At 50.7% G+C, this 12,293-nt stretch overlaps 1 protein-coding gene across 1 annotated transcript; it reads right to left on the bottom strand.

Moving 5' to 3' along the window:
* Positions 1–484: 484 nt before the first annotated feature.
* On the bottom strand, positions 485–3,300 carry Ccl24 (C-C motif chemokine ligand 24). The gene is made up of 3 exons (XM_041649378.1): positions 3,165–3,300; positions 2,847–2,964; positions 485–1,069 (listed from the first exon to the last, which is right to left on the bottom strand). Exons 1-3 carry the CDS (start codon positions 3,235–3,237, stop codon positions 901–903), a joined length of 360 nt encoding a protein of 119 aa, XP_041505312.1. The 5' UTR covers positions 3,238–3,300; the 3' UTR covers positions 485–900.
* Between the last annotated feature and the right edge of the window lie 8,993 nt (positions 3,301–12,293).

The raw sequence follows: 12,293 nt of genomic DNA, 5'->3' as shown, positions 1-12,293 counted from the left end.
TCTCCCTGACAAAGTTCCATGTAGCCCAGGCTGGCCTCAAATTCACTATGTAGCTAAGGATATTCTTGAACTTCTTTTTGGAGGGATGAGGTTTGGAGGAAGGTCTCTCTATATAGCCCTAGCTGTCCTGGAACTCACTATGTAGATCAGGTTGGCCTTGAATTCAGAGATCCTCCTGCCTCTGCCTCCTGAATTCACGGATTAAAGATTTAAGCCACCGTGCCTGGCTAACCTTGAATTTCCGATCTTCTTGCCTGGGAGCTAAGATTACAGGCATTGCATCAGCATGCCTAGGTTTGCAGTGCTGTGGTTGAAACCCAGTGTGCTTTGTATGCTAGGTGAGCACCCCACCAACTGCGTGACATTCCCAGCCCCCCCTCCATCCCCTTTATAAAAGCTGACAGGTTTAAAAGTTTCAGTTTTTATTTGTTCAAAATTCTGAAGGTGGGACCAGTCTGGATTATCCCCAAGCTGCTTGGGGGTTACTACTGTTGACAGAGCTTCACCCACAGGCGGACAGCCAGCCAGCCCCCAAGCCCCACCCCAAGACCAGGACCCCATCGAAGCCAGCTGCAAACAAGCTACACCTGCAGGTACCCTGGTTTTATGCACCTGGGCTCTGATGAAGCCTTGGAGCCACGCGAGAGGAAAATGCAGAATGCCGTTCTTCTAAAACCTTCTCGTTCAGCACAGGAAACACCAGAACTCTGGCATGCTCGGAACTCCCTCAGTTTCTCACAGAAAAAAAAAATAAAAAAATAAAAATAAACACATTCCCCCAAAGAAACGCTGAGAGTGGGAGAATGAACTCAGGCCTCGTCCCAGCTGGTGTGCCAAGCCCAAAGCAGCTTGCCAAGGAGTCAGGACCGATGTCCAAGTTCAGGGGCAGAGGAGAAGCAGCTAAACCTCCGTGCTATTGCCACGGAGACTCTGGATGGAAAACCTGGTGCCCAGGGCTTTGACACGCGAAGAGGGTGGCTTTTTCTTGGCATCCAGGTTCTTTATGTACTTCTGGACCCAGGGCAACTTGGGGTCAGCACAGAACTTTTGCCCTTTCTTGGTGATGAAGCTGTGGGAAAGAAGAGCAAGGGATTAGTTGGAGGTCTGGCAAGGTCCCTTTGTGAGGAAGCGAGTGTGGGGGACCAGGGATCTCAGCTGCTCACCCTTGGGGCTAGGACGTCTCTGGTGAGTTTTCTTTCTGTACATTCTGGGTTTTACCACTGGGGGACAGGACCACCATGGAGTATGGGGTGCCGTGCTCATCCTATGGCCTCCTTGTGAGACAGAGGAGGCATTGCTTTTGAATTATAATGCTGGGTGTGATAGAAGATACAGTATCTAGAGCAGAGAAACTGAGCTGAGCTCAGTTGGTCAAAAGTCTGCCTTGCAACTGTGAGGATCCAAGTTCAAGCCTCGGAACCCACTTTTAGAAAAATGTAGGCATGGTGGTGAATGCTTGTGATGCCGGCACATGTACATGCACACACATGTGTGTGACTACACACGTACCTATTTCTAAAGGCGAATGTTACCAGTTCACACTATGCATGGAAACATGGCTACTGGGCATGCTATAACTGTCAGGGGAGCCTGGGATGTCGCCTTCCATGCCTGCTCTCAGAACCAATCTGATGCCAGCTGGAGAATATATTAGCATGTTATTTCCCACTGTGCACCATTGCTTGTCATGAGTTCATGCTTATTAACCCAGGTGAAGAGGTGGCTCTGGCCTGGCAGTGGTGGCACATGCCTTTAATCCCAGAGGCAGGCGGATCTCTGTGAGTAGAGGCCATCCTGGTCTACAGCGAGAGTTCCAGGACAGGATCCAAAGTACAGAGAAACCCTGTCTCGAACGCTCCCCCCCCCCCCAAAAAAGAGAGGTGGCTCTGAAGCTATTTGGAATCTAGAAATCTCATTGGTCATGTGACCTTGAGCCTCAACTGCTTTCAGTAAAAGAAAAAAGTCTTATGTTTTCTATAAGACTGTTTTTGTTTTTTACCATTCTGGGAATGGAAACCCAGGCCTTTGTGCATGCTAAGAAAGTACTCAACCATTGAGCCACGCCCTCAGCCCCTCACTGGGGGATTCTAGGCAGGGGCTCTACCACTAAGCCACATCCCAGCCCTTCATTGGGGGATTCTAGGCAGGTGTTCTACCACTGAGCCATACCCCAGCCCCTCACTGGGGGATTCTAGGTAGGTACTCTACCACTGAGCCACACCCCAGCCCTTCACTGGGGGATTCTAGGAAGGTACTCTACCACTGAGCCATAACCCAGCCCCTCACTGGGGGATTCTTGGAAGGCTTTCTAGTAATGCCTCATGGAACTGTTAAGATTAGTTAGGATAGGGCTGGAGAGATGGCTCAGTGGTTAAGAGCACTGTCTGTTCTTCCAGAGGATCTGGGTTCAATCCCCAGCACCCACATACTGTCTGTAACTCCATTTCCAGGACATCTTATATGACACCTTTGCACCAATGCACATAAAATAAAGTTAAATAAATTATTTTTAAAAGATTAATTAGGATAATGCTGTATCATGTATTTCCCTCCATGCACAATGCCTTGCCTGCCTTTTGGTACTTCATGGATGTTCCCAGCCTTCTGAGTGCTGGAATTACCGGCATCTAGAATCATGTCCTGGTTGTTATGTGAGGCTGGGGATTGAACACAGGGCTTCGTGGGTTCTAGACAGGCACTCTACCAACTAACCTACCCCACCCCTATTTTCCTCCCAGTTTTATGGGTGAGGAAGCTGAAATCCAGAGAGGTCTAGAGTCTTCTTCAAAGATGCCCAGTTCTGAACTCCCTCAGAGACCCTGGAGGTCCCTGGGTTAGATACTCACATCACCCCTGCCTTGGGGCAGACGCTGCCATTGGCCAACTGGTAGCTAACCACTCGGTGTCGTGGAATTTTCTTGGAAACAAAGGACATGCAGCAAGAAGAGGGGATGGTCGCAGAGTCTAAAAGGAGGGAGAGAGGTTTGTGTCAGCATGCAGTCTTCCATATGCTCTTTCTTAGCTGCAGACACAGAACAGGTTATACTCCAGGCCACTCAGTGCCTCCCCCAGTCCCAGGCTGCTCGGGTCCCTCATCCTCCTTTGTGCTAACACCCTTAGGAGCTTTTGCTACCAGCAGCCCCACCTGGGCCCAGATGTCTCACCTGTAGGGAAGATGTAGCCCATGCAAGCTACCAGGAGAAGAAGGCTGGCGATGACGGTGGTGGAGCCTGCCATGTCCTGGAGATCAGAGGCCTCAGCTCAGAGGTCAAAGCTGGGGTGCAGGAAAGAGGGCCTTCAAGATCTGAGGACACCCCAACTTCCCTCCCCTGGCCTTTATATGGAGATGCACACACTGGGGTCCCTCCCTCCCTCTCCCCCACGGGCTTCCTCGAAAATCATGAGCATTCTATGGTCTGAAAAAAAGGGGAAGTTTTGTCAGTTCCTTCTTTAGCTGAGTCAGGGATGTTTTGGGATTCTAGTAAGAAAGTGTTGGGGGAGGGCTGTCATCCTGCTTGGGGCAAGGCCGAGGGCAGATGTTTTAGATGGCTCAGTTCTGCTGCTTAGCATGTGAGATCCTGGGGAAGTTACTTGGTTCTCTGAGCCTCCGTTTTTTTTGTAGATGCAGAGTGGGGAGAGTTACCCCTCTGTGCCTGCCTTCTGCCCAGTCATCCATCGATCTACCTGTCCATCCATCTGTCCATCTAAAGGAAGCTTAGAATGGCAAAAATCAGGCTTCCTGAGATGGTGGTTTGTTTCCAGAAGGCACGGGGAGTAGAAGTGGTGGGAAAACACAGGGGTGGGTATCTAAACAGGACCCTTAGGGGCAAGAGGAGGACCCTGAGACCCTATAAAATTCCCAAGCCAGCATCCACTTAAGGATTTTGAACCTTAAGACCCCTGATATATGAAGGGATAAAGTGGTTACTTTTTTCCCCTCTGTGGTTTGGTGTTTCTGTCTTTTCCCAGAAGTTCAATCTTTGTCCATGTGGGTAAACGAAGTTGGCAATCTGCTAGATAACTACCAGTACCCTCATTACATAGCCATTGTCATCCATACATCCATTTATCCCTCCATCCATCCACCCACTAACCCATCCATCCATTTACCCATCCACCCACCCACTAACCCATCCATCCATCCACCACCCACCCACTCACCCACCCACTAACCCATCAATCCATCCACCTATCCACCCATACATTCATTCACCTATTCATTTATTCATCCATCAAACTTTATTTTTTTTTCAAGACAGGGTTTCTCTATCCATCACACTTTTATTAAACATGCCATGTGGTGAATGAGTCTCTAGAGATAGACGCTTCCTTTCTATGGTGGCGGTCCATGCAGGCAGCAAACAGAGAAGCAAACTGAACAAGGAAATGAGAACGACCTCATCACCCTGGATCAGACTTTGGGGGCTCTAATGCCAGGCGATTCATTGTCAGCAAAGTTAAAGCCCAGTACAGTTCGGGGAAAGGTTTCCAGGCAACCATCATTACAATTCCAGGTGCACAAGGCATCTTCAGGTGTGACTACATGGAGACTCTTTTTACACAGTACGTGTGACCGTGAGGGCAGGTTCTGTAGCTAAAAGTCCTAGAACCTAGTGGGGTCTCTGACTGATAGCACAGAGGTCAGCAGGCCATAAAGTACATGTGACATCTCCCCTGAGGATGGGTAACAGTCTAGAGAGGGAAGTCTGGGATGATCGTTCTGGGGTGTTGGGTGAGGTCTGCCTTCACAGACAGCAGAAAGGTCAGCAGCTCATTAACAAAACCCAGTCCCGGCTTTCTGGATGGAATGCAGGTATTTGGTATATAAAAACCAACTCCATTGAGGGGACACCCCTGCGTGGTGAACATTCCTGGTTCTCTTCGTGCTTCTCTGTGAGTATAAGGACCTCTGTGACCCCAAATCTATGGCCATCAAGTCACCAGCATTTTTAGAAACACCCATCACTCACTTGGGGTACATGTGTGTGTGGTATGTGGTGTGGGGGGGGAGCAGTGAGAATTCTCACCCAGCACCCCCATGAGAGAAGTCACAGAAACACCCGGCATGCATTCAGGGGTTGTGAGTGTATTGTATGTAGGTACCCAGGGATGCCACAAGGTGGCATCAGAACCCCTAGAGTTCTAACTGGCTGTGGAGTCATCAAAGGCAGTGAAAACTAAACTCAGGTTCTCTGGAAGAACCCAAGCCCTCTTATCTGCTGAGCCATTTCTCCAGCATACGCTTTAAAAAGTTATTATTGCATTTAGTTAGTAATTTAGCATGTGTGTGTGTGCACGCGTGGTCGTTAAATGTTTATTTCCCTTCTTATTTTGGATAGGAGAAAATAATTTCTTGAGTTCCCTACAAGAGATAAGTGGGCAGGGCAGCAAGTAGAGTGCCTACAATCAATTACGATACCTTCTGTCTATGTATGCCTTATGAGGTATGTGTGTACGGTGTATGTACTGTTGGGAACAGGCAATAGCACGCTGCTGCCCTAAGTGCTACCGTTCTGACTTCAGACTCTATTTACCTGTAGGGTGAAACACAGTTCGGTTCCCAAGCCCTAGGGAAACTGGGAACTTTCCAATAGCTGACCCACCTCCTCCCTAAACCGTAGAAATAGTCACTGTGCTTCTTTAGGTCCCTAGAAACACTATGGCTGTTCCTAACAACAGAAAGAACAAATAAATCGGGTTGGTTGGGCTGAAACGCCGACACCGGTTGTCGGACTGAAACGCTTGTACTGTGCGTCGGTTGACAATCACGGAACACTTAAAGAAAGCCCCTAATCTTTGATTTCTGATTGAGAGCAGTTGCAACTGTAACTTGGAAACAACTGTTTGTGATTTTCGTGCTTAAATACCTTGCTTCAGCTGGCACTCAGGGTTGCGGTTCAGCTCCAGAGTCTGTTCTGCGGCCCTGATTGATCGGCCCCCTCCACTTTCCCCCTTCTTTTGTGCTGCCCTGGGGTTAAATCTTGCCTTGTGGTAACTTCGTGTGTCTGTTTGGGTTGATCTGGAGCCTCGCGCAATAACAGTACACGAACACGTGAGTGCAACCGGGTGCGCGCGCACAAGAGTGGAAGCCACAAGAGGTTTATGTCGGGAATCTTTCCCTTCTCTCCACATTTATCTATGTAGATTTTATTTTTATTTTAAATTGTGTGTGTGCGGCTGTGCATGCAAGTGCAGACGCCGCTAGAGACCAGAAGAGGTGGTCAGATCACCTGGAAGCGGGTTTATAGGCAGCTGAAAACAGCCAGGCTTGGAGGCTGGGAATTGAACTTCTCCAAGAGCAGAAGGTGCGCTTCCCCACGGAGCCAGCTCTGCGGCCTCAGTCCGCCTCAGCTTCCGAGACAGGATTTCTCACAGACCCTGGAGGTCTCTGATTTGTCTAGACTGATTGGCCAGCGAACTTCAGGGATCCCCCTCTCCCTCTGCTCCAGCACTGGGGTTACAAGCTCCCATTGCTAAAACCCAACTTAAAAAAAAAATCGATCGACTGATTGATTTATGCGATTGTTGGGGGTAGGGAACCTGTGTGCTGTGACACATGTGGAGGTCTGAGGATAATTTCGTGGGACCGGTTCTCTCTTTCTGCCTTTGCCTAGGTTCTGGGAATCTGAATTCAGGTCGTCAAGTTTGTACAGCAAATGCTTTAGCCACTGAGCCATCTCCCAGCCCCTCCCCCACATTGTTGTATTTTCTAGGGCCAACCCCAGCCTTTGCTGCTTAGCAATTCTGCGGGGCAAGCCCAAGCACGTGGCAGGAAGAGGAAGTGGAAATTCGCGGCTCTCTGGGGAGAGAAGTGCATGGGCAGGGATGCTCAGGGCCCGGTGTTGTAACTCGAGTGAGTTGGCAAAGGTCATCAGTGGGAGGCCTTGAAGTGGTTGGTGCCCCCAGATTACTAACACCCCCTAGGGGGTTTTCCAAGGCCTTAAAATACCACCCACTCTGTCTTCAAGTCTGTCTAGGGGAGTGGGTGGGGTTCCCAAGCCTGGTTGTTGTTTTCGCATATGTATGTGAGTATCTGTGGTGTATGCATACATGCATGTGTTTGTCCCAGTGTGTGTATGTGTGTGTACAGGTACATGTAGCATGTGTGCCTATGGAGGCCGGAGGTTGACAGTAAGTGCCTTTTTCTAGGGTTCCTTTTATCTACGAACCTTTTATCTAGGGTTCCTCACTGTGCCCAGAACTCACTGACTCAGCCTCTTGCCTCAGGGATCCCCTGTCTTCACTTCCTAAGTGCTGGCGTAGATGGGCCAGTACCCCCACACAGCAAACATATGGGTGCTGGAGATTTGAACTCAGGCCTTCAGGCTTGCACATACATTCCTGATTCCTACAACCATAGTTTCCTAGAGGAAAATGGAAACCTTATGAAGGGAGATAAATAAGACGCTACCACTGGGCCACTAATCCTGGCTCTCCAAACGGGAACCCGTATTCTTTCTCTTGAAGGGCTGGCATTGACTGGCAGAGGAGGAAGACTGAAAGCAAGACTTAGAAGTGGGCCTGGTGGGTGGCACGTTCCTGTCTTCCTAGCCTTGGGAAGCTGAAGTGGAGAGATGGAAAGCTCGAGGCTAGCCTGGGCTATATGGATCGGTATGGTGGTCCAGCCTGGGCTGTTCAGTGAAAACTTGTCTCAAGAAATGTGAGAAGGTGGAATGGAGAGAAAGAGAAGGAGGGAAGGAGAGAGGAGAAGGAGAGGGAGAGGAAACAAAGGGGGGGGGAGGGAAGAGAGCAGAGAGAGGGGAGGGAGGTGGGAGGGGGTAGGAGAAGAAATCTCCTGCGAGATGATTCCAGAGCTTGAGGCAGGAGGACCTCAGAGTCCACCCTGCTTTAGGACAGGTAGAGGTGGAGGTTCTAGGAAGTGAAGGACAGATAGGAAGAGAAAGAAGCAAAAGGCACCGGGAGAAGCTTCTAGAAAGGGGGTGGGCAAGAAGCAGATGACAAACAAAGGAACCAGAAGAAGCATCTCAGAGCTGTAGGGTCCCCTGCCCAGGGTCCATCCCCAGGTCCAGCTCAGACCCCCCCTCCCACACACACACACTGCCTCTGCAGGCCTTGGTGTCCTCCCCTTAAGGTCCATCCCCAGGTCCAGCTCAGAACCCACCCCCCCCACACACACACTGCCTCTGCAGGCCTGGGTGTCCTCCCCTCAAGGTCCAGCCCCAAGTCCAGCTTAGAACCCCCCCAACACACACTGCCTCTGTAAGCCTGAGTGTCTGTCTGTCTGCCCGTGTGTATGCCCCCCCCTCCGCTCTGCTCACTCCAGTCCCGGGTCCAGCTCAGAACCCCCACCCCCACCCCGCCTCTGTAGGCTTGAGTGTCTCCATTTTAAAAGTGGGGTACTGGCTAGATCTGACTCAGTGTAAAACACTACACTACACAAGTAACCAGAGGGTGGATACTGCTTCATTGTACTTAAAATATGCCTTTTTTTGTCAGCTAAAACTGAAGCTTACTTTTAATTTAATTCTTAAATGTATTTCATTTCTTTTGCTTTATGTTCATTTTTGCTTTGTTTTCTATACCCCCTCTAACATAATTCTTGAAATGTCAACTATATTTTTGGAATTTTAAAAAATGCATTTATCATTAGTCTGTGTGTGTGTGTGTGTGTGTGTGTGTGTGCATGTGCACACTCCTGTACCATAAAGAATGTGTGGAGGTCAGAGAGCAATTTTGTGTTTACAAGTATGACACCAGATTCTGCTTAAGATGTTTACACAGGTGATGTTAGGTGTCCCTCAGGTAAGCTGGGAGTTGAGCATAGACCTGTCGTGCCAGCAACCTGAAAGTCTGAGGCAAGAGAATTACAAGTTCCTGGCCAATACACTGCTTCATATGATTCAAGGCCAGCCTGGGCAACTGAGTGTGACCCTGTCTCAAATAAAATGAGGAAAGAGGGCTGAGGTCTATGTCAACCATAGAGCCCCTGCCTAGAATCCCCCAGTGAGGGGCTGGGGTGTGGCTCAGTGGTAGAGCCCCTGCCTAGAATCCCCCAGTGAGGGGCTGCGGTGTGGCTCAGTGGTAGAGCACCTGCCTAGAATCCCCCAGTGAGGGGATGGGGTGTGGCTCAGTGGTAGAGCCCCTGCCTAGAATCCCCCAGTGAGGGGCTGGGGTGTGGCTCAGTGGTAGAGCATCTGCCTAGAATCCCCCAGTGAGGGGCTGGGGTGTGGCTCAGTGGTAGAGCCCCTGTCTAGAATCCCCCAGTGAGGGGCTGGGGTGTGGCTCAGTGGTAGAGCCCCTGTCTAGAATCCCCCAGTGAGGGGCTGGGGTGTGGCTCAGTGGTAGAGCCCCTGTCTAGAATCCCCCAGTGAGGGGCTGGGGTGTGGCTCAGTGGTAGAGCACCTGCCTAGAATCCCCCAGTGAGGGGCTGGGGTGTGGCTCAGTGGTAGAGCATCTGCCTAGAATCCCCCAGTGAGGGGCTGGGGTGTGGCTCAGTGGTAGAGCATCTGCCTAGAATCCCCCAGTGAGGGGCTGGGGTGTGGCTCAGTGGTAGAGCCCCTGCCTAGAATCCCCCAGTGAGGGGCTGGGGTGTGGCTCAGTGGTAGAGCATCTGCCTAGAATCCCCCAGTGAGGGGCTGGGGTGTGGCTCAGTGGTAGAGCATCTGCCTAGAATCCCCCAGTGAGGGGCTGGGGTGTGGCTCAGTGGTAGAGCCCCTGCCTAGAATCCCCCAGTGAGGGGCTGGGGCGTGGCTCAGTGGTAGAGCCCCTGTCTAGAATCCCCCAGTGAGGGGCTGGAGTGTGGCTCAGTGGTAGAGCCCCTGCCTAGAATCCCCCAGTGAGAGATGGGCTTAGTGACAGACATGTACATGAACCTGTACTAAAGAAATTAAAAGAGAAATGAATAATTTCAAAATATCTCAAGACATGATCCAGGAAGAGGGCTGTGATCATTTTTCTTGGCACTCAGACAAAATACCTAACCAAACAACTTGAGAAGAAAGGCTTTTGGTCATGACTTCCAGGAATTTAAGTCTATTATGGCAAGGAAGGCACGGGGTAGGAGAGGCACAGTCTTTGTTGACAGGGGCACCACTAGAAAGCAAAGAGCCAGGTAGGAGCCTTCGGGATTCACCTTTAATGACCCATTGCCAGCAGCTGGGGGGAGGGGATACCCTGTGCCAGAGATTGCATAGCCTTCCAGATCAAAGCCACCAGTAAGGGAACAAAAGTTCAAACACATTCATCACCATCATCGTCAATGGAAGGAAAGGGAGGCTTGCAACAGTCAGGAAGGGTGGCGCTGGTGTTTGGAAAGATCTGTGAGGGCTGGAGAGATGGCTCAGCGGTTAAGAGCATTGCCTGCTCTTCCAAAGGTCCAGAGTTCAATTCCCAGCAACCACATGGTGGCTCACAACCATCTGTAATGAGGTCTGGTGCCCTCTTCTGGCCTGCAGACAGAATATTGTATACATAATAAATAAATATTACAAAAAAAAGAAATGTACATATTTTTTAAAAAAAAGAAAGATCTGTGAGTGTCTCTCACAAGTGGGACCCAGCCTTGATCCTGTGGCAACCACTCCCAGTTCTGAGTGGTTAATGAGGTCAAGAACTGTGACCTGGCGACTTGGCAGGCTCCATGGGCGGGTGGGATGAGACGGTATTGGGGCCGGGGTAGTTGACTGAAGCAGCGGGAGGGAGGAGGTGTCTATTTGAGCCCACAGCTTCAGGAGCTAACAGTCTGTCATAGCAGGGACATCAGGTGGTAGGGAGATCCTGTTGCCAACTCTGCTGATGTCCAGGGGGCCTAGGCTTAGATGGGGACTAGACAAAGCCCAGCTGCATTCTCCAGAGGGGATACACCTTGAAGAACACACAGGAGAGGAAGGAACAAAATCTGAGTTGCCCTGCTTAGGACCCCATTCCCACTGGCTGTGGTCGGAATCCGTTCCTGTTGGTAATGGACTGCAACCTTTAAGCTCAAACGCAGCCTTGCTGAGAGGCAAAATCTCAGGCTGGGGGTGGCTTCAGGGATAAGGGTGCAGGCAGGAACCTGTGAGTTCAGACCCCCAGTGTCCACACATAAAGTAGGGTACAGCTGGGTGGTGGTGGCACACGCCTTTTATCCCAGCACTCGGGAGGCAGAGGCAGGAGGATCTCTGTGAGTTTGAGGCCAGCCTGGTCTACAGAGAGAGTTCCAGGACAGGTAGGGCTACACAGAGAAACCCTGTCTCGAAAGAACAAAACAAAAAGTAAAAGAAGGTGTGGCTGTGCATGCTCACGGGAGCCCAGCTGGGGGTGGCGGGAAGGCAGGGCAACCACCCGCCCTTGTTGGTCAGCCAGCCTAGGTGAAGAATGGTGGGCTTCAGATCCGGTGAGAACACACACACACACACACTCAGACCCGCACAGAAAGAGATGGGACATTCAGTAGTCGTGAGAGCTCTGTGCTCACTAGCAGATGAGCACTTTTGTGGGAGAGGGTTGTGACAAAGAACGAGGCTGTGACAGAGGAGACAGCTCAGTGGGTAAAATATTTGCCTCGCAAGCGTGAAGGTCCGAGTTCAATCCCAGGAACCCACGGTTAAACAAACAAATGGAAAAACCAGCTTGCTGGGCTTGGTAGCGAATGCCTTTAGTCCCAGCACTCCAGAGGCAGAGGCAGGCAGATCTCTGAGTTCAAGACCAGCCTAGTCTACATAGCAAATTCCAGCCTAGAGTGAGACCGTGTCATTAAAAAAAAAAAGGCAGGTGTGATAGTCCACAACTGTGACCCCAGAAGCCCAGGACCAGGGAGGCAGGAGGACCTGGGCCTTGCTGGATAGCTAGCAGAGTCTACAAGGTGAGCTCCAGGAAATGAGAGACCTTATCTCAGAAATAAATGGAGAATATGAAGGCACCTGAGACATGAAAGCTGAGGGAGTCCTCTGGCTTCCTCCAGCATGTGCACCTAAGTGTGCACAAGCATACACACATGTATACACAGGGCGAGCTCACAAGCATACACACATGTATACACAGGGCGAGCTCACAAGCATACACGCATGTATTCACAGGGCGAGCTCACAAGTATACACACATATGTACACAGGGGGAGTCTCTTTCTCCCTCGCCCCTCCCTCTTTCCCTCTGCCCCCACCATACGATGATACAGCCAGAGGCCCTTCTGAGATGCCTCTTGAACGGTTAGAAAATACTTTCCTTTTCTTTATCAAGCACGCTCTCTGAGCCAGGCGTGGTGACTCAGCCTGTAACCCAGGCACTCAGGGCAAGAGAACTACTGTGAGTTGGAGGTCAGCCTGGCCTGTATCATGAACCCCAGACCAACCCAG

Source organism: Microtus oregoni, unplaced genomic scaffold (assembly GCF_018167655.1).
Source record: "Microtus oregoni isolate MIOR12 unplaced genomic scaffold, Mior012 000003F_ref0000135, whole genome shotgun sequence".
NCBI lineage: Eukaryota > Metazoa > Chordata > Mammalia > Rodentia > Cricetidae > Microtus > Microtus oregoni.
This window is presented reverse-complemented; position numbering and strand designations above follow the sequence as displayed.